The sequence below is a fragment of the Hetaerina americana genome, unplaced genomic scaffold, assembly GCF_022747635.1.
Source record: "Hetaerina americana unplaced genomic scaffold, ioHetAmer1.1.p SCAF_2, whole genome shotgun sequence".
NCBI lineage: Eukaryota > Metazoa > Arthropoda > Insecta > Odonata > Calopterygidae > Hetaerina > Hetaerina americana.
The window spans coordinates 94,999,253-95,022,952 of NW_027286763.1; the positions used below are offsets into that span (position 1 = coordinate 94,999,253).

Here is a 23,700-nt window from a genome sequence, read left to right on the forward strand (position 1 = left end):
ACGCAAATTCCATAAAGTTAAGCCGGAGACAACAAATTTTATTCTGTCACATCGAAGAAGGCAAGAAAAATGGATTCAGAAGTAAGAGAAAGGCAGCCAAATGTTGAAAACTTGACATAAGGAAGGTTGTTAGATAAGCGAGGCAGAGTGTGGAGAAGCCTACATATTTTTTTGCGAAACGATAAGAGGTAGAAAGTATGTGAAGTTTAAAAATTTTAATTGTAATGTGGGAAACAAAAGTATTTTTTCTCTAATAAGGTGGGACTTAGAAATGTAGCCATTCTGTCCATGGGTTCTCAAAAATATGCCTTGGCTTCTGCTATAGTAATTCTCCTAAATCTTTTTATTGTTACTACGGAAATAAGGTAAAGACCCCACCGTTAATGTCCCCGCGATGAAGGCCAACATCATGCATGAATCCTTAGAAACGTTTCTCTCTGTGTCATTCATACTTACGGAATATAACCTTCAGTTGCTCAGAGTACCCAATTCCATGCATGAATCCTTGGAAACACTTCTCCATTTGTCATTCATGCTTACGGAATACGAGTATAACCTTCTGTTGCTAAGTTCTCATGGTTAATTCTTGAAAACGATATTACTTCATAGCAATAGCAAAACAGCTGAAAGTAGATGTGTGGCTCTGAGACTTCAACGATGTGGAATCCGCAATACTGGATGTGATGGAGGCGGGAAGACCTTGAACTGGAGAGGACCGAGATGGTGAATATTTATTTACAAAGCCGAAAAACACGAAACAGTTCTTGTACAGAAAATATACGTATGCTTTTTATGTCGTTGGAAATACTGAGAACGTTTTCATGTGGTGAATGAGCTCATATATCTTCCTGGGATTTTCATACAGAGACAAAACAAGTGATTTCAACTTTCGACGGCCGTGCATCATACCCCCCGAATGCCCCCCGAATCACCCGTGTTGAAAAGTTCAACAGTATTTTGTGCTTCAAAAAGTTTTGATGCTTCTCGTTCTATCTAATGTTATGCATTTATGCATTTTCGAAATTGTACCAAAAAATCGGTCTTATCTTTTGAAGAGGTAAATTTGTCGAAATTCGAGTGGCTAGATGTGAAGCTAAATAAATAACGGAGGGAACGCCGAGCTCTCTAATTGCGGGTGTGAAAAATTAATCAAAGCTGAGGCACGTTTTTCACGTCTCCACAGTGGAGTGGCTACCTTTTTTTTAAGGCAACTGATAACCTAGCGCTCGGCATAAAATAAAATGGTGTCTTCAGGTAACGGCTCGATGTATTTATACCAATTGCGCAAGTTGTTTCTTCTATTTAGAATCAAGGGTAGCTTTTCTATTGAACGGCATCTTCAAACCCTTTCTCTCCTGTGCAAGAAATTTTCTTGTTCAGAAAAAGTCTTTTCTATTACATCCTTCCTTCCTTTGGACTACGAGAAGCTTTTTGCCTTCTTTTTTACAATCAGTACATTTTTGTAAACAAATTGGACTAAATAATGAAATTCTGGTGATATTTAGGAACTCGCAAGTTGTGTTACCGTCTTTGGATGTCTTTTTTGACTATCAATCTCACTTCCTCTCTTTCCATAGTTCACTCTGACTGTTTACATACCGAACGTTTGATACGACAAATCACATTATTGCAAAATAGTTTCCTTTGATGTTACGGAAGGAAATGGAAACCATTGAGAATTTTCAAACTTAAAACAACAGTGATTGAAAAAATTGTACGTCAATAAGAATGGGAGCTAACTAATTTTGGGCATTGTTCTCTGTGCATCATTATTGCTCCAGGGTTGAGTCCGTCGTGCCCGAAAGTCTATCACCTGACCTCTGCACTTCGTCTCCCGTAATGATTAAAGCTCATATTGCAAAATTTGGGCCCTTCTATTCCGTGGTACAGAGTTGTGCTATTGAAGGACTTTCTCTACCCTCTAATATCTCCATTGAGCTCTTACCGAGAAAAGTGGAGTGTGACATCGTATCACTCGTGATTTAATTACAAAAGACTACACAGGTCCCGGCGTGAGAATTTTGAATCTATTATTTCCCTCCCGATAAAGTGATATGGTTATGATTGAAATGGAGAATGTTCTGTGTCGCAGTCGTATTGATTTCATTGGAAAATAATATATATCTGCCAATTTCGAACAGAATGAACAAACACATTTGGTTGTTAGGTATTTGTTTCAGTGGACGACAAACGAATGTATCTAAAATTCGCAGTTTGGCAATGTACGCGTCGTGTTTTGAATGACGCTCTGAATTAATCGCAAGGGCTCATTCATTAAGGGGTGGTGAATACAGATGCACACCTGTATATCTAAGGATCGTCTTTCCCAAAAAAACTACTCTATATTATACCCGATATTGACATTAATAGGATCGAAAATCATAATGCGCAATTAAAAACTATATAAAAAATTATTAATTGTAGCTGGTATTATCAATGATCAAATCAAATTAAATAAGCAAACATAATTGGCAACAATTACTTTCGGACACCGGGAAGGTTTCCGGAATCAGAATTCATTCGCTCTTGAAAGAAAAATTTCCACTCGCTGCTCTGAATAAAACTTTAATTTTCAATCGGAATTGATCGAAACAAGATTTTTGGAATGACACCGGTATACACATGATGAGAATGCGTTACATATCTGCTGTTTCGGTGATTAGGAAAGCAATGAGAAACAACGACAAATTCACGCTTCCATGCAATATTCCACGCACGGGTTCTCGAGGGAAAGCGCGGTTCGAAGTGTGGTGATAACAACCTCTCATTTTGCGCTGCGATAACAGATGCCATAAATCCTCCACACTTCACTCGGTTCCGCTCTTACGCAGATAGCGAAGGTCTACTGATGTAAATAGGGATGTGATTTTGATTAACGGCCTGCGGTAAGTGCTTTGAGTCTTCCAATTTTCGCAACTCTTCGTTTTCTTCAGTAATTTCCGAATCGAGGGAGATAAAAAGGAGCGTAATATTCGTTCTAATTGAACCTGGATGGTCAAATTATATGCCTCAGTCGAAGGTCAGCCACTAAAGCTATCCATATCAAGTCTGTAGTTTCACGTATTTCGTAGTGGAGATCGTACATTCAAGTACTTTGAAGTCAATGCTTTATATCGCTCCTTACTATCGCTGGAAACAGGTATTGATGATAAAATAAACCACAGTCGCTGTAGAGAAAGTGAAGTTCATTATGAAGCAATTTTACCAAGATTGTTTTAAATACGAATTTGAAAGGAATCCATAATATATGGACATTTTACAAAGTTTTCATAGCCGCTCAACGAGATTGGAGGCGAAATAACGGATTCACGTCAATATTATAATAAGGTTAAGATTTAGTTTATTAACTTAGGCAAATGGACATGGCATTTCGTGAGTGTTCCATGCGCCCTCGCAGAGGTAATACAGAATGTATTCGTTATAGTTTCATGCAAACTGCTTGTGATATAATAAAGTGGTTTATAGCCTAGTTTCCCGATTATTCATTATGTTTTTTATCGCCAGCAATCAATCAATGGAAAAAATGTTTAAGTAGTGTAGTAGTGGATACCTGAAATGCCAAAGGTTGTAGTTAAATGCGGGCAGAGATTTCCCATTTACCTGTGATGTTTGCATGATATTTCATTTATCATGACCTTAATAAATATCCATCATAGATGTGTATTTACTTTTTTCACGTATTTATAAAATACTCAAAGGGTATAAGCAAGCTTGGGCGGATGTTTAAATCTAAGACGGAAGAAGGAAAACAGCCAACAAAACTTCCCCGTAAATCATTTTGACTTCCCTTCCCCCCTCTATTCCATTTCTGAGCATACTATTTTCCTTCAACACGCGTAACTGATAAATAAGCTATCGACGCACTCCTAGTTTAGAATGATTTCACAGTTATTACAGGTACAAGTACATTATTTTTCAGACTCTAAGTGTAATGAAGTAATTAAATTGGAAATAAAATCCTATATTGCATGAAATTTCCCATGGTCATAAAACGTGTTTGGAACCTACCGTGTGTAAATGTCTTGATTTCAATAGATTATCTACAAATTTTCTAATGATAGGACCATTTTCACATATGGACAATAATAATTTGTAGACCCATTTTACCTACAAAGAAAGCTGAAAATCATACTACATTTGAAACTAGTCGTACTAATTTAGAGACCACAAACACATAAACACATACGGGAGGTACAAAATAGTTTCAAAACATATCGGACATATAAGTAAAATCTTGGATTTCATTGATGTCAAAAATATCCGCAAGTGGGAGGGCATGGTCTCCATGACCACACCCTTGGCTCCGCCACTGAAATTAATCTACGCTCTTCAACTTGATTTCTTCGACATTTCCAGAATTAAGAAAAATATCCACATACAGTTTATTATTTTAAGGCTTAAATTGAATCAACCATCGATCTTCTTTTTGGGTGGAGGGATATTCGCAAGAGTTTTCTCCAAGTAGGGATTCAATAAACGTCGCTTAGGCTCTTTGATTACGTCTGTTATTTTCCGAAACTCAGTGCCGTTACTTATTTTAACCAGCAATTCGTAAATTTTATCGGTAAACCAGGCAATGAAAAAATATCAAATATCATATGGATATTCGTCTCGAATTCACTCTTCTACATCCCCCTTGTATGCCCTCTGCAAGTGAAAGAATTAACTACGTTAATTCCACTTATTATTTATTATTTGCGCGTATATCCTTTTAGGTCATGTTCGGGTACAACCGATTCAATAGGTAAACCTCGAGGCAGAAGTTCACGCTCCATGTGTCGGGGAGGGAAAAAAAAAACTGGTGGATGATTTTTGTGTGGGAGAAGAGGACACAGAACACTGCACTGACGGTGGGGGCATGTTTGGGTGTGTCGTACATTATTGCGATAACGGAAACTGAGTGATTTTTGCACTACGCCACTCCACTTAGAGAAGAAGGACTTTCAACGCCATGGTGCAGGGCGTCGTGGGACTGTTGGAAATTCTCCGTAAAACATTATTTTAATTCGTGAACGAATATCTCTTCATCTCCCACTCTCTCCCTCCTCAAAATCGCCCTAAAAATCGGCCTTCCTCTACTTCCCCCCGCTCTCATTAGCCCCCATCTCTACTTCATATCACTCCACACGTTGTACCACAGTGTTCCACCTCCCACCCAAAAACCCCTCTCCCTGACTCACGACATATACATGTATACTCTATCTCCCTCTAGCTTTACCTTTTAAATAGAAAATAACCTGGTGATCCCTAACAGGAAAAACTGGCAGTACGAAAATAATAAGGAATTCGTGGCATTTACATTTTATACAGTTTAATTTGCCAGCATCATTTAATTTTTCTGCAAAATTAACCTGTTTCGATGATATTATGTTTTAAAGTTTCTTTAGCGCTTATAAACGTTACTAAACCACCTTATACCTCATGGCATGTTGTCTCGCTTCTGTGCTGAAACTTCGATGTCTCGATCATGGTTTTCAAATGAATGTGCCAATTAGTCATCCCTTTAAAGGGGATAGTTTACGCAATGTATTCATCAGCCCTTCAGTTCTCACGGACCAGGCCAGCCAGGATTCATATCATATACCCAAAGAATATACATAAATTATTTCTCGTAAATAGCAGTAATATTTTCCATGAAACTTCATATATCTAGGTTTTGGGGTATGAGAAGTTCATTGGCTAGGTCCTGGTTTTGGGAAAATTTATCTGGGCGACAAATCTCCCTCCAAATACAAGTAAAATGCATCATATAAACGGAATTGGAACCTAGGTTTACAAAAGAATGCATATATATATATATATATATATATATATATATATATATATATATATATATATATATATATATATATATATCCATGTATTTCTTTATATGCTGTTGCATAAGTATGTTATGTAAATGTGTTGTTACAAGGGCTGCCCACAAAGTAACCTCCGTTATGCTTTAAAAAAGACATGGAATAGATAAAAAAGTTATTATTTTCATCTCAAAACTACATATCTCTACTATTTTTAGGCATATTCACCATACAGGTTTAAACATTTGTCATATCTCTGAACTAGTTTACGAATTCCTTCAGCATAAAATTCTGCCGCCTGAGATTGCAGCCAAACGATGGCGGAATCTCTTGCAGTTCCTCGCCGAGACGAGCACAAAACATGTGCTCAGTCGTGTCGTAATTTTTCAGTCGTGTTCCCATGCAACAGAGTCTAAGAAAACTGTGAAAAACTTTCTAAGGATTCCGATATCGTAAAACGTCGGTTTACACGAACTTTTTGATTAATTGCCAGGTGCAGTTCATTGCTCGCCAAAGACGGGGGCGGCCACTTCCGTCATCATCGTCATGGACATTTGTGCGTTCACTCTTAAACGAACGACAACACTAACGCACAAATCTTGTCACATCACATCTGGTCCGTACATTGGACAAATTACCAGATGAATGTCAGCATCTTTGAAATTTTTTATCAGCAAAAACCTTATCATTGAACGGATTCCACATTTAGCGGGAATTTCAATTGTACTGTTCATTTCACTCGCTGCTGCAAAGAAACTACAAGCGGCGTGACCTTCCAACCACTGCAGATCGAGGCGTACTGCCCTACTCAGTAGGTCAATACCGCGACCATCGGCTCTCTCCACTAGTTATCAAGCTACACGAAAACGGAGGCTACTTTCAGGACAGCCCCCGTATAAAATGTGCGAAAAGAAACGTTGCGAGTTACTGTGAAAGTGACTCAAAGTGTTGAGTTAAATATTTCAAATGTGGTTAGGCTAGGCTTGAACCATATAAAAACGGTTGAGTTGTAAAAAATGCTTTAAATAAAAACAAAATTGAAATGTAGGTAAGTTATTAAAATAAATTATCGTGTACGATAAAACAAGCCATTCTTTCAAACGTTAGCTTAAAAACGGGCGAGAGAATTTTTACTAAATCGGTGAATCGATCGTTTTCAGGTGTGAGAAAGCGATTTAATTAGGTGTCAACTTTTGGAAAACATAATAGAAGGATGTTTGGAAATACATAAGAATTATAACTCTTCGTTTTTATTAGATAAATACATGAGGAGGAATACCATTGTTAGACTAATACGCTGAGATATTCTCCGAAATTAATTAAAGTGAATTGAATTAATGTAACTCTTACAATGTAAATATTTACGTTTTGTTTTTGTTGATTAAATAAGTAGAGGGATGGAATTATTGTTTACTGTACTCAGTTAACTTTTTTTCCCATTTTTACATTATTCCACTTGCCATTATTGCACTTCCCATTTTTTTATTATTATGTAATCTACGGGTCAAGGTAGGTATTGGATAACACAACTCCCAAATAAATATCTTGCCTCTCCTAACAAAACACGACCCAACATCCTACTCTACATAAAGCCCCTCCTCGTCTCCGTATACTTCCTTCCTCCCTTCGTTCCGTCCAACATCCCTATCCTATTCCTGCCCCTTCCTTGTTTACCCAACCTTCTCCCCTCCATCTCAGTATTCAATACCCCATTGCCGATCAATATTCTTTTCATCCATTTATCCTGCTTCCATATTAATTCTCCCAACAATACCCTCTCCCCCCACCATACTCAGCACTTCCTCATTTATTTTCCTTTATGTCCACTTCTCCTTCTCCATCCTTCCAACATCCGAATTTCAAAAGCCTCCAATATACGCCAATCATCCTGCTTCAATGACCATGTTTCCGCACTGTACTCGTACACAACTACGCTCCATATCAAAGCTATAACGAACGTTTTCTTAACATCCGTAATCAACGTTTCCGTAATCAGATCCCTTTTTGTGAACGCTTCTTAGTCTGTTTGTCCCTACTACTTTGATTATGTTGTTCCAAAGCACTTTTGATATACGTTAACTCTTCCACCTGCTCTAGTTTTTGTCCTCCTAATTAAATGTTTGACTTATCGTAGCCTTTATCTTTCTGTAAAACCGCATAACATTTGTTTAATTTATATTGATTCTCATCTCATATCTATCACCCTGAATTTCCAATTAACTCAGCAATTTTACAACCCCTTCGCTGACTGAAAAACTGAAGCTTGGTCATCAGCAAACCTAAAAAACTCTGATTTCACGAATTCCCCGCCGACTTTTACTACCAACTCCAATCCTACTCATATCTCTTTTATCATTTCCTACACATATACATTGAACAGCACCGGTGATAATGGACAACTCTGCCCTTCTCCTCTTCCTAGCACTGCCCTTCCGGACTCTCCGTTCCCCACTCGCACTAAAGGAGTCTTAAATTTGTGTAAATTGTGGATTAGTCTCCCATCCGTCCAATCTATTCCTATTTTCTGCAGTATATTCATTGATTTTTCCCAATTCACTGTATCAAACGCTTTTTCGAAATCTACGAAACAAGCAAATACGTCCTGATTGTATTCTATAGTCCTGTCGACTAGTGATGTCATTACTGAAATGGTATCGCGCGTGCCTCTCCCCTTCCTAAACCCAAAATGATCATCCCCGAAGTAATCATTTGCCCTGCTCTCCATCCTTTTGTAAATGATCCTGAGAACCACTTTAGCTGCGTGCGAAATCGTCAGCGCCATTACTAAACTTTAATATTGTAATAAATGGGCGATTCTCTAAGGATTTTGGTAATTATAAAGGAGTAATTTCCTACGGATATAGTTGATAAAGTTATTGAAATTATTTATTTTTATAATTAATTGTATTCTCCCTTTTAATTTGGGTTTTGGATAGCCATTGTGTGGACATGGCTACTTTCTTACCTTTATCTACAGAGACATAATATGCCACCCTAACAACATTACATTTTTCTTCGATTCAGCTTACTTTCTACCTCCATTTCGTCCGACATGGCATTTTCTCACCCTACCTAACCTGTCCAACTTCATCTTCTCTAATCACTGTATTCATCAATCCGTGTCTGATTAAAATGTTCCGATTCAGCCTTTCCTGCCTCCTTGGGAGTTCTTTTAATTTTATACATGTATATATTTTGTGTATTTAATTTTTTAACTTCTATGCAAAGGCTCTTACTCTGATACAAAATAAAACTGATAATTCATATTTGTTTCAATGGTGATTCTTCGTTTGTCTTTGATTCGTCTAGCTTTATCAATTTCGAAAATTACGGCTTAATATTACTCTCTATGGAAATTACAAAATAGATAATACGGTTTCTATCAACAGTCAATTTAACAGTCAGCCCCTAATTACTGTGCGAAACTCGTTCTTCCAATCGTTAGTAATTAACATTCAAAGAAGGCCTTTGATCAATATCCCCTTATTTAAGTAATAAACAATGGTGCGTGTAAGTGGAAAGATGAATACGTTTTATCTTATTTGTAGTGGATCTGAAATTAAAGAGGATACTGGCAACGAGAGGATACTGGGGCTTCGCGGTTGCTCCCCGCCGACATCCGTATGAATATGTTTTATGATATACCTTCTATTAAGTAAGCTGTTTCTTCTTCTGGTAAATTACACAACAGACCGAAAATTTATTTTCAATTAAAATAAATAATAAAATAATAAAAATAAAATAAAAATAATCCATTTTATGATTTTTATTTGCTGGCTATTTGACTGAATTATTATAATATAATTTCATTATTCTGTAAAATACAGGGTGAAGCAGAATGGACTCCCTAGTTTCAAAAATTCACTGAAGAGCGCGCAGGTAAATTAGCTGAGTTTGAGTAAGGATGTTAGCTGGGGGAAACAACGTCATTTTCAGTAGTTACCATGCAATTGTCTAGTGAGCATTGAGGCTTTGTCGTAGAATCGTTCTTTAAGAACAATGATAGTGTGGTGGCGACGCAGAGGTGGTCTAGCGATGAAGCGCATTTTCACCTATCCGACTCAGTAAATAAGCAAAATTTTCGTTATTGGGCGACTGCCAACCCTCGCGAACCAAGACCTCCTTCTAGCCCCAAAGTGACAGTTTGGTGCGTTGTGTCCTCCATAGGCATTATCGGGCCTTTTTTTTGAACCTTGAGGTTCACCTGTTACTGTGAACTCTGTGCGCTATTGTGAGATGCTGGAGAACCTTTTACTTCCAAAAATTGAAAATATGGTAAGGAATATGACACAGAAGTCTTTTGGTTTCAACAGGATGTTGTCACGGCTCATACCGCAAGTCGTTCACGCAAAATCCTGCAAGAACAATTTCCCGGCCGCCTGATCTCCTTACGAGGGGGTGTTCCATAGCCCCCACTCACCCCGGATTTGAGCCAATGTGCTTTTTTTCTTTGAGGATATCTCAAAGCTGAGGTTTAAAAATTTCGACCAAGGACCTTGGAAGCTCTTAAGGAGGCAATTAAAGATGTCATCGCTGGGATTACGCAAGATATGCTGAGAAGAGTTTTCAAAAACATTTTTAAACGACTCAACGTGAGTATCGCTCACCAAGGTTCACACCTGGATGAAATAATTTTCAAAACCTAATGAAAAAAATGGCATTAGTTTTTGTTTTCAGAAATAATAATTTTTTTTCGCTTATCTTGGTTGTTTTTTTACAATTTTATTTACCCTTCAAATTAGGGAGTCCATTTCGCTTCACCTGTATATTGGTCTCGTGATATTCATCATTTCCGATCTATTTTAAATGTATTGTAACTTGAATAAGAATCAATAACAATCCCATTTTGGGCTTTTTCCTATATATATTTAAAATTATCTAAAGGGATTGATCGCGTTTGGATTACCATGGTTGGAAAAATAAGGCATAACTTGAAAATTAAAACAAAATCTACATTACCCGAAATATGATGCAATATTGGCAATTCATGGACTTGATCAAAAGATAAGAGTAAGAGCATTATTATCTAGTGAAAAAATATGAAAAAATGCTTGTCAGTTTTCGTTCTAAATCTTAGCTGTACAAAATAGGTCGACTTGTTTTATTCATTATCATTGTTCTTTTGAAAGTTAATGACGCATTCTGGGTTTTCATATTTCTGGGCATTAATGTTTAGAATAATTTCCTTTATAATTATGAGTGAACAAAGGCGCCGACCCAAGCAAATTTATGAATATATGCGCGTATAATTCCGTAATGCCCAAATTATGTTGTGAAAATTATGAGTTCCGGGAATAGAATAAATTGGAAACCATTAAGTATTCAGGATTTCCCTCATTGGGATGGCTAAGATAAAAGAGAGACTGCCAAAGGTTTCCCATGCATTGTTTCCACGCCGTTTTCGTACCCTTTTGTACGTGTTCGTTCTGGTTACTATCATTGACGAAGAGGACGCACAAATAGATGTAGAGAGTAAGCGCCCTCCCATTAGATTTTCACCTTGTATAAGTCAAAGGATATAATTAGAAGTGGCAAGAATGTTTTTCACTAAATACTAAATAGGAGGAAGCGGTATAATCGTTCAAAGAGGTGAAGATCAGTGAACACGATGAACTATTTAAAAAAACCAAATGCTCTCCTAATTGGTGGAATACTTGCACAATAGGAAAGGGGAACAATTTTAAATGCAATCAAAATTAATGAAAAATTATAAATCGTGGTTGTAAAGCTACGTCCGATACTAGTATGCATATCCTGGGGTGCTGGCAAAGAGAAATCCTCGATAAGTCTTTGACGGGCCCAGGTTCTTAAATAAATAACAATCGATAGACTCAGTACTTGTTTATTCATATTTCAGTTAGGCATACAAATTTACAAAAATATATTTAGGACACTGAATACCTCGTTACAAAGTGATATTCTGGTGACAATGAGCAGTTTTATAGTCTATTGGGTCCCCATCCTTACGTTCCCAGTGTCTTTTCCAATAAAACACCCATTTTATGGAATGATAATAGTTTTTAGTGGATGTAATTATTATTGCAATATAAATTCCACGTCTTGAATAGCAGAGGCGATTTTGCAAGGCTTATATATTGTTTTTTTATGCTTAAATTTCCAGAATAAAATTTTACCCTTACATGAATCACACAATCTGAAAATATTTTCAATAAAAGACGAATCAAGAATATGTTGTTTTACAGCCATTGTATGAGAATATTTCAAGTCACAGATGGCACATACACTCACGTATATATTTCAACATGGTCTTCATGAAAACAATATAATGTAGCGACATAGTTAACAATATATTGAATAACCTAATAGCTAATCAGATTTATATGTGATGGTTCTCAAATCGTAAATCGATATATGTTATTCAATATGAGGAGAGTCACAAATTGTGCAAAACTTTAGAACATATGCTGCTGTGTCAATACAAAATTTTTGTTTGCACGAGTTTACAATAATAACAACATCAGAATTGGAGAGAAAATTCCGTATGGTTCCCGATGCAGACTTTTAATTATCACAGTGAGTTTGAAATAATTGTAAAAAAGAATGAGAGAAAGAGAGCTGGTTTCACGCCATCAAGGCCCAAAAAAATGGCATAAACAGTTGAAAGGGACTATAAAAAATAGATAATCATAAAAAATTTTTTTTTAATCATTCAGGTTTTCTATTAGTGACACCGAAAAGTCGAAGACACCTTGAAAAGGATCACCAAGGGATCATCGCCGTTATTCCAAATGCTGAGGAGCAAGAAATCCTCGGTTCTTTATAATTTCTTTGTAAACCTTGGAAGATTCCTTGGCAACCCTCGGTCGCTCTGGATCATCAAAATCGACCGAATAAAGTCCAAACTTAATCCTGCATCCATGATGTGACGTCGAAGAAATGTGAAGAGAGAGAGAATATTAATGCTGATTACATTTTAAAATAATAAAAACACATTATTTTCAAGAAACAAGCTATCAATTACAAACGCACACTAATATTTACTGAGGGGCTTAAAATATTAGGTTTTCCCCCAGTTATTCGCTCATCTCAAATAAGAAGCGGGGAGGTGGATAAAGGAAAGATTTCATAAAGGGAGAGAGGTGGAGAGAACAAGTGGGCCTGATTAAGGATAAATGTCTCTCGAGGCCATTGCCCGTAATAAGACGACGTAACAGGTACAGAATTTTCATTAAACTTACATTTTCCCAGAAACAGCGAACATTTTGAGCTACTGTAATAACAAATTTTTAGGTCGATAAACGGATTGAGGTTTTACTGTTTACTTAGCGCTGGTTCTTGTTGATATTGAGAAACTCGATCAACAAAGACGGATGAGCTCATTCCGAGGGTCATTTGCTTTCATACTCCCGTCTCTTCCGCGAAGCTTTTGGAGAGATGCTTTGGCTTTTCTTCATGAGAATGGGAGAGTACATAATTAGACCCTCGATCCGGAGGGATTGTTGTTGCCTACCAAGGAAAAATGAGGGCCTAGCTGAAGGGCCCGAAGGCTGCTTCGTAATTCATTCCGAAACAAATTTTCTTTTTATAATTCATTCCGTTGGTTTGCTCACGTTTTCCGCTGGGGGCTCAGGAGCCATTCACAGCTAAGTGTGCACAAACTGATATGGAAATGCGGGCTGCGGGTTTTCATCCAGCCCGCATGGGCAACGCTAAACTTATAATTAAATGTGAAATCGATCATACTTTGGTCAAGTACACATTACAAAACCGAGTAACGCGTGCCCTTTGATTGCGACGCAAATAGATCAGAGGGAAACATAAGCAAACAATAGACCGGACGCACTCCACGCGAATAGTCCAAATTTGCAAAACGCTATTCACCGAGCCGCTCAAATGAAGGGTTCACCGACAGTGTTAGAATTCGGTAGCTGCTTCGCCACAAAGGCCTTTTGATTGTAAAGGTCATGCTTTCAAATAAGGACAGCATGAGGAGTTAGTTTTAGGTGATACCAAAAAAATCTTCAGTCCTATGTCCTCTAAGTATATTCTGCAAAATAAAATGGTAATAGCATTATAATTCCATGCTTGAGACCTACGTTTGATTGGCCATTTACACCAACCGGACTAGCCTTTTCATATTGTAATAATGATGACTTGCACGTAATCTAATGTTCCAATATTCATAATAAAGGTTTGGCTCATTCTTAATTCCAAGCCTTTTCGGGTAAAATAAATAATCCGAGTATTATTGAAAAATCCCTCCTCAGATAGATGTAGGTTTCTTTATTAACAGATATACAATCGCATATCTCGTTGTTCAGGGGAATGAATGGAAACTTTAGGTCCTCTACCCCTTCTGGGCTATATATATTTAGGTATTCATTCAAAGAAAAGGAAGGGGACGGTCGATGTCTCCCGAGTTGATGCCAATGACCTCTCTTCCTCACATCGTATCGCCTTTTCATTGTCTTCGTTCATTGGATTCTTTTCCTTTTTCTAATTCTTTTTCCTCCCTCCTTCTCGAGACCCAGAGAGCGAGGGCGGTCTCATCAATTTATCATGTATACCATTGATGAAGAGAATTACCGTAATCAGAGAGCTTCAACACCGCAAGCAACGTTTGATCAGCACACACCATTTATTACAAGAGAGAAGTACGAGCATATGCCTGATCCTCAAAGCTTCAAGTCAAATTACATAGATCGCTCATTCATAATCTCAGAAGGGCAATAAAGCTGCTGTTTAACACGTATCACAGGATTTGTTTTATTAGTATTTACCCTGCATTTAAGATTTTTATCGAGGACTTGTAATTTGACCGAGAGCCTAGAGGAACAAGGCTTTGGCTCCGTTTCCTTAATGGAATTATTCTTTAAACAATAAGACTTCCATAAAACTTCATCATCAGGATACTCGAGGTTTGAAGTACAAAACATCTGATTGTTCCTGGTGGGTAGTTCAATTGTAGGCTAGAAAAAAATGGCTGGTTCAATTCTCATTACTTTGGAAAGGATAGTCTATCACTAAGATTCGTTTATGAAATTTTGGTGTACATAAATATGTAATTGTGGCTGGCATTGATATGTGACAAAATAGAAAAACTGCCATAAAAAACATCGCCTTCAATTTATAGAATTTTCTTGTGAAAACACCAGCAAAATGCGTTTCGTCGTAAGGTAAAATTATTTGTTTCAGTCGTTCTGTCAGTTGGCTGGGGCGCATGCTTGCTCGCTGACAACTCGCAGGATTTTCTATTCCTGCGCACATTTTAACAGTTCTCAGTGAGCAAAGCAGAAGAACCACAGTCTGCATAGTACCACAGCAGGATGCGTACTGAGAGGAGGGACGTTTAAACTCCAAGATGATGGCTCTAGCCCAACCCTCCGCCACGCTAGGCCGAAACTTAAGTTACTTTCTTGACAGCCCCCATAGCTCCACGTGTTTGCTCCATCTTATCAGTATTTCTATCCGTAAACGAGCTGGAATAAAATAGATTGAACTTCATTGAGAATGAACGACTGCCTGGCGAATGGGATCGTAAGAGCCGTCCGATCGGAGACGGAACATTGATCGGACTCCTTTCGCCTTCCATCATTCTCCGTCTAAAAAGCAGCCTCCATCACTTTGAATGACAGTTAAAAAATTTTGATTAACGGTTTTGGCACAAAATTTTCACTGAATAATTTAATCTAATTCCCGTAAAGTACGAATACACCAATTATGTCGAATTGATTAAATAGGGGTGATTGAGAGTCAGCTCCCTTTTACATTTCACTGTTATTCCCTATGATCTTTTTGGGCTCGTTAAGCCTCTATGGGGAGTAGAAAAAGTTTGAGCCTTCGAAACCGCTTTTGCGATTCAAGTTTGCAAATTAATTGCTCATTATCGTGACCTACAGCAATAGGCATCGCCAGTAACGGTGAAAAAACCACGCATTCTATCAACCTGAATGAATATAATTCAGTATGTACCAGCGATACAATATTAGTGCGCCAGCCCAAAAATCAACACCTTAAACTATTATTAGTAACGACAAAATGAATGATAGTTCGCAAAGTATTAAAAAATTGGTGAATGTGGAAAGAAGCATACTTAGATTAATAACTTCTGGTAAATATTTGGTACGCGTCTGCGCGTGCACATTTGCGCGTTCAGCAATATCTGTTTAAATTGTTTACATGAATGATGTATCTTACGCTCAGTTACGATATACATTCAAATGGCATGCAACGAAGTCCCTGTTCTCTCCCCTTGTCTTAGTAATTATTGACTCACTTTTACTGCCTGCGTATCAAATCTCTATACTTTTTTCTATCTCCTTACTTCCTTCTGAAGTTTTAAATTTGTCTCAGAAAGTCTTCTCTTCAATGCCTCTTATAAGTGCTAAGGAAGAACTAAAGCATACTTCCTTTTTCCTTAAGTGTTTCCGTCATTCTTTCAGAATTTTATCTTTTCCAACTGGTAAGTTCGCCCTAATTTCCCTCAGGTTTTTTATCTCCCGATACAGCATTTTTATACTGATACTACCTTCTCGACGTCAAATTCTCTATCTTTATCTAAAATTACTAGGCTAATATCTTTTATCTCTGAACATTCCGGTATCATATCTTTACTATAACCTTCCATTCGTTGTTACATGCAATCTCTCCAATTATCCTTCATTTCTTCTGATTTCATTTATATATTTATATTGACGTATAACATCTAGAGTTACAGGATTTCGAAATGTTGACCCTGAAACAGTCGTTCAAAATTCCATTACCCATATTATGAACTGGATTTGCAGTTACTCCCCGGCAAACTATGCAATTCGTTGACACTTCCTAAAACTAAGCCAATAACGACGATGTAACTTAATTGGTAATTAGCTGACACTTCTAGGAATTTCCAAGTTTAACTCATCTCATAAAGTGATTGAATCAGGTGTAGGTAATTTGATGAGCCCGCTCACCTGAAAAACTTTGTATTGCTTTCTCCCAATGGCCATTCCTTGTTCCCAAATCAGAAATACTTCCCTACACACCCCCATATCTCTGTTTACCCATTGCGGCACTCTAATTCCCAAACATGTATTTTCTTCCGCCAACGTTTCCAGTTGCCTCATCTAGTTGATGTAATCAACTATCTACTTATCCATCCATATGACACATGTAACGTCTGGGTTAGAATAAAATTTATCGGATGTGCTTTTCTTTCAAATAATGATGTTCCATCACCATCCCGGAATCGATTCACTTCTTTCCCTCCTAATTTTCTATTTTATGTGGTAGCTACCCCCATAGCTCTCCTCTCCGAGAGAATAAATTAATACGTCGTTAGGATTCCATATAATGTATAGGGCCGAATTTAAGACGGTGCCATTCGGTATAAGACGATTTGAGTTTTTTAACTGCTATTTTTCAGAAGTACTTTTGATTCGTACAAATGGTAAGGAATGTATGCATAATCATTTTATGTGAAAATTACGTAGCATATAAAATAATATAACTATGCTTTCCTGCTAAATTAATGCATTCATAATGGCTATCGAGCGAACGCAAAGACTTGGGACTTCGAGGCAAATCTTAAGTGAGAAGCAAGGTGGATTGCGTCCGTACAGGGGAGGATTCTAACACGGCGATTCCTTATCGCCCCATTTCCGGAGAAGAATATCACCTTTAGGAGGTATATCGTATAATCGGCTGACTGGTGATAGGTGAAGTTATACGAGTGGGATCACTTTTCTGGATTCCCATTCCTGACTCGGAGCCGATTTTCACGACGGGTACGCAGTCTCCCTCCGGAAATTTTCTCCTGAGCGATTAGAATCTGATTAGGTATTTTTTTAATGTGGATCGTCACCTCATCACTATCCATTTCCCGACTTTGTGGCCACCATGATTGCATCTTCGGCGGTGTATATTGACGTACTGGACGGTAATGAATTACAGAATAAAAATCCGGACATCTTGACGTTTTTCCTTTCTCCATCACATATTTGATGTTTCCTACATGTAATTTCCATCCTCAACGTTAATGCTAGAATTCCATGCCCTATCGTAATAGTTTTTGTCATGATCTGCGTTATCTTTACTGGTGTTCTTGATAGTGGTGTGACAGTAATGCATGAGATAATGACTCTGGAAAGAGCCCAATTAGACTGAATCTCAGGCTCGCCAACTTCTCCTTTATTTTTAATTGCAGTATCATGGAAATACAAATTAGCTGGTTTCCTGTTGCCTTCCATAATGATACATTGGATAATATACCATCGCTAAAATTTCCTGCTCACTTGGGGAACCACCTCACTAAGGAGATGGACTATCCCACACTGTATCGGCCCCCTTTTGTCCGGCTTATACTCATTGATATGTTAGGCATGGGCGACCATACCATGAATTACTGCGTATAAAGACATCCCTAATCCAGGAGTTACTTTTAATATTTTCAAGCATGTTTCCCACTACATATAGTACTTCATTTAAGGGCAACTCATGTACCTAAATTCTGAAGAGTAAATAATTTTGATAATATCCTGTATCATAGACTGCCCAATTTCAGATGGAAACCTTCAAAAATATAATAAATAGGGCCGGGAATTTAAAGAAATGTCAAATATGAAATATGCAGGTCAAAATCATGATGAAAAATAATGACACTAAATAAAGGCATCGATTTTATGAAAATTTGCATTGAAATGTGGTAAAGATTAAGTAGAATCAGTATAAAAGTAAAGATTTTTAAAATTTTCAAATGGAAAATTCTCTCTTATTTATTGGCATATATTTCAACATATACAATAATCTCCCACATTCACATGCATATTAAATATGGCAATATTAAATATAAATATATCAAATTAATATTAAATTCCATATGCACATGGCAAAATTAAATTGATTTAATTCAAATGACCTCCAATACATGTCACAATAATAAGCATTGCTGCCTTTAAGTATTGTTTATATTGTTTTAATTACGTTCAGCTCATAGAATGAGGTATTTGGTCTGTGTTATCAATAACACTTAAGTAAACTAGAGTTGAATAGGAAAAAAGGGCATTTTGAAAAACTTCTCATGTAATCATATCTACCCTTAAGCCTGGAAACTAAGAAGGAAGTCAGCTCAACTAACTGCCATGAATGGAGTTTTGATATGTCAAGTACAGATCACCTCTGACATGAGTGTACCAAGTATATTTATGGCAGATTATCCCTTAAGCAATCATAGATAGGCATTGCAATTGTACGACAAAATTTTTCAATCAATATGTGATTAGATGTCTCAAAATAAGTCTGACTTTATTTTGTTGTGTGTGTATCAATCATTATATATCAGTAACATACAAACATTTCACCTCACAAACAATATATAGTATAAAGTCATCATGTAGATTACCATGGAATTAGTCTTTCTTTAGTTTGTTTTATATATTTATAATTTTATATGTATATAGGCATAATTGCATGCATAACTTTCTAGTGATGAAAGATTGAAATGAACTTTAAGATTCAATACATTTAGCATCTGTTACTTAGAAAAGTATACTCCGGCCCAAATATAGTCTCCCTCTTTGGTCAAAATGTTATTACAATAAAGTATAAGTACTATTTTGAAACTAAAAATTAATATTTTCAGAAAGCCAAGTCATTAATAAGATGGATTCTAATCTGGGAGAGAATAAATACATAGGAAAAAAGGTACGTTTTGAGTTTGACTGCATTTTGGGAGACAGCAGATATGAACATTTATTTTCTAGAAGGCATTATCAAGTAGACAAAGTTTACGTAGGTTTTTATTAGGAACAATTCTAACCAGGAAATAACTCTCAAACATACTCTTAAATGTTGCCATTGACATTTTTAAATTTCTAATTCTAAGTTAAACACAAGAAGCATCACTTTTAGAAAATGCATTTTTATTACTGTCACAGGGAAAGACAAAACAGAAAACACATATTGATGATATGAGAGTAAATGCAATGAGAATTGCATTTTGTTCCAAAAATCATTGAAAAAGAAAAAATGCATATTGTATGGAAAAAAAGAAGAACGTCAGTGCACATTAATGAACAATGGACAGACCATCACCTTAATCATAACATGTACATGCATGCATAAAATGTTTTAACTAATTACGGCTTTAAAAAATACAAGATCTGGGGTTATGGAGATTCATATCTTTGTCCAACAATGACAACTATGAAAAGGTACTTAAAATACATCCCATTCATACCAGTCCCTTTCAAAGTGTCCACTGTCAACAAAAAGTTCATGAATACGTGTTTTGAATTATCTCCAGAAATTTATTCCCATTTTCTGTTTTCTTCCACAATTCCCAGTTTGTTCATACTTCTTTCACATCCATATATTGTTTCCAGCATAGTATTTTGCCCCTGAGACTTATTCCTCCTCTTTAAAAGTTTCTGCAGGTACATTTATCCATGATTTTTGCATTTTACCCCTTCCCCTCCACCCATTTGTTCTTCTCTCATATATATTGTTTGGTGAGTTGAATCTCACCCATTCTCTCATCATGAACAAAGCAGTAGCACACTGCTTTCTTACTTGTTGGTGCATAACCAGTACATAGATGCCGTTTAAACAGGGTGGTCGAATAAAGGAAGTTGTGGCAGGAAATCAGAAGAGGGCTGAGAAATTGGATGGAGGAAATATTTAAAGGCAGTGAAATGTTCAAAGTTTTGTAGAAGAAATTATTTTGGGTGATTGGGGAGGAACAAGGAATAAAAAAGCCTTTTTTAGACTAGATTATGGCAGACTGAAGTTACAAAGAAATGAAGAAGGCAATAATGCAGGACAAATATGAGTAAGCCCACATGATATTTATATAATAATCTTTAGGAACCACCCAAACCCTACCTTATTAGGTAGAATACCTTGAATAAATGAACCTACATCATGTTAACATTCTTCTATAACACACTCATTTTTCACTGTGCCTCTCATACTTTTGCCACTAACTCCTCTCAAGTGCCCCATGCCCACCACATTTACTTGGCATTCGTGCCTTTCATGGCATACCCAAGTTGTACTTCCATACAATTATGTGGGGAACAGTACATTTTTATATGGTCCCATTTTTGCTGCCTTAGGCAAACATTCATTTTTTGATGTACCTCACATGCTACCAACAACTTTCTGTGTGCATTTTAACACCTTTTGATCTCTTTATCTATCCTACAATCTATCTTTAGCAAAGGATTTGCCAGCCAGAATATACAAAATAATTCACATATTCAATTTTCAACAATTGCAACACAACATTAGGAACACAACAACAAATGTTCACTTGTTGTATTAGCAAAATGACATCCTTAATAAACAAAACTACATTTATTTCATATGCATTTACCCTCAATTTAATTCTCTATTACATCACTTAGGGTTTTAGTGCCTCCTACAGATCCTGGGGGCTCTTCGCCAGCAATACTGAAATTTCAATCTCCAGGAGAATGAGTGTATTTATGTCTTCAATCATTAAGCCCGTCTTATTTATGACAAATTTATCTATAAATACATTGACCGACATAGTGACGTTAAGTATCAATTTCATGCTGGTCTCTGTAGGGTCCATTTACTCCTAACTTGCCTTCTTATAATCATACATCACTTTTGTCGCACTTCAACCTGCTCAATAAATTTATATTCAATGAAATTTTTCCACAATATTCCTCCCATAACCCTGCTGTATGTCTTCTTCAAAGTGATACATGTGCAAACTCTTCTGTACATTGATACATTTTTCCAGTACTTGAACAGATTATCCACATCCTTAGCAAAGCAAAACACCATGTTACACCTTGTCCCTATGTCTAATGTTCCCTATTATGCCCCCTACCTTTTGCACTCTTTCAATTGACAATTTTCAAAAAAATTTCTCGGGTATTCTAAAAAGATTAATATCTCTATACTTCTTACATCCCATCTTACTCCACTTCCATTAATACTAAGATACAATTAGCTATTGAATTTTGTTGATCATTCAGTAACTACAACTAAAATTGCAAAATACAACCTACACAATTTGCACAGATGTGATATCAACACTCTGCACCATCACTTCAACACGTCATTTTTTCTATACCTACAGCTTTCCATTTTTCAAATTTTAACAGCTGTTGCAAACTATTTTTCACTTAATACCAACTTCCCTGGAATAATTTTCTCCATCTCAAGCATTTGTCTCACATTTATTATATATGTCAATATCATATAAAGTCTCAAAGCACTCCTTCTAACAATCTTGGAACTTCAAACAGCATTACCACTCTTATTCTTCATGGAAAAATCTCATTTTCTTCAAAACCATTCTTCTTTTATTCCACTTCTGCCATTTGTAATCTTTCCTTAATTTCCATCACAAAATTTTTGTATTCAGTCTTTTAAACTCTAAAAAATCATACACTCATCTTCTGAGCTTCTTCCTTCAGCTGTTCCTGTGCATATGCCTCTTTCCATGGAAGTGTTCACTTCTTCATTCCACTTCATTCATTTTTATTATCCTGACCATATCTTTTCCATGTTTCCTTTCAGAGCATACAATAGTCATTTCTTTAAAATTCCTTCAAGCATCATTCACACTCATTTTTCAAATATTTTTCCCATTCCACCTGATTTGAGTTCAACTTGCATTCATACTGCCTTTGCATACTTTGTACTTACAGTTTTGAAATATTTACTCAGGACTGCTTATGGTCTCCATTGTTTCTTGCTACCCACTTTCTCCCCTGATCATATTTTGAAATACCAATCGGTTTTCTGCTCTACGCTCTTGTTATCCTTTTTTATTTCTCTTATCTCAATCTCATTTCATTATATTTAAATCAATCATTCAAGCTCTTAGAATTATGTGCAGTCTTAATTATTATTATTTTAATTATGCACAAAATTAAGTTTATTCCATTATTCAATCGCCAGTTACCATACTATAGACCAATCATTTTTTACCGAGGCTTCAATTCTAACACTAACAAAATCATTCTTTTCACATAATATGTACCATTATTTTTGCATGAGACCCATACTTATTCAAAATTCTTCTCATTTGTCTCCTATTCATGCATTTAGTTTTTTTCATACAGTGATACATTAAGATCTACAATCAAAACACTTGGAATACCCATGAACCCAAACAATCTAGAGTACAGAAACTCATATATCATTAAATGCATCTTTACCGGCCAGAATAAATCCTACAACCTGATTGCCATGTGTACCCTATTACCAACTCCTGACCACAATGATGCACCATTTCATCAGTTTCAACAGCATCATATTTCTAGAACTTTGTCCCACACACAAACATTCCATTCATTCATTTTACAGTCATTTCATTCATTTAGTCTAGTTCCTTTCCATATACACCTCTCGGATTCCAAAGTCTTATACCTGGTCTATCTAGTGATAGTTTTTTCTTATACATGACCGATACTGTCCATCATGGCTTCCATCATCTAAGGAATTAATTTGACTTTTCAGAGTAATGAAAGACAGTCATGCATGGTTGTCATTCTTTGTAATACTAGTGCCACATGAAAAATTCCCCACTAATGGTAACAGCGGACTACCTTTCAGTTTTGCCTCAAATTTGCTAACAAGTCATCAGTAAAACCTAAGCTTGGAAATAATTTTCACAACTGACAATTCAGGGCAAATAGCACTAGCACAAAGTTGATGAATTTTCATTCCTTTAATTTTTCATGCAATTGGGATATCCTTTATGCATCAATACTGATGCAAAATATGCAATTCAACTTAATAGTCTAATAGTGTCTGTGGACAATTTAAATAAATAAAATTGATTTTGCCAGAAGCCCACCAAGCATAATGATAACTTTTAAGTCTCATTTGGAACTAATAAAAATATATTGGCTCTAAATCTCTTCATAGAGTATAGCCTATATAACTTCCTTCAAATAATTTGCACTTAACATTATGAAAA

At 36.4% G+C, this 23,700-nt stretch overlaps 1 protein-coding gene across 3 annotated transcripts in view; it reads right to left on the bottom strand.

Annotated features, from left to right (window-relative positions):
• Nucleotides 1–11,624: 11,624 nt before the first annotated feature.
• LOC139688307 (myrosinase 1) overlaps nt 11,625–23,700 on the bottom strand; it is a 29,281-nt gene continuing 17,205 nt past the window's right edge. For all 3 annotated transcript variants that reach the window (XM_071585800.1, XM_071585798.1, XM_071585799.1), the window contains one exon: nt 11,625–12,668. In XM_071585800.1, coding sequence (XP_071441901.1) covers nt 12,539–12,668 — 130 coding nt within the window. In that variant the 3' untranslated portion in view covers nt 11,625–12,538. The remainder of the gene's footprint in view (nt 12,669–23,700) is intronic.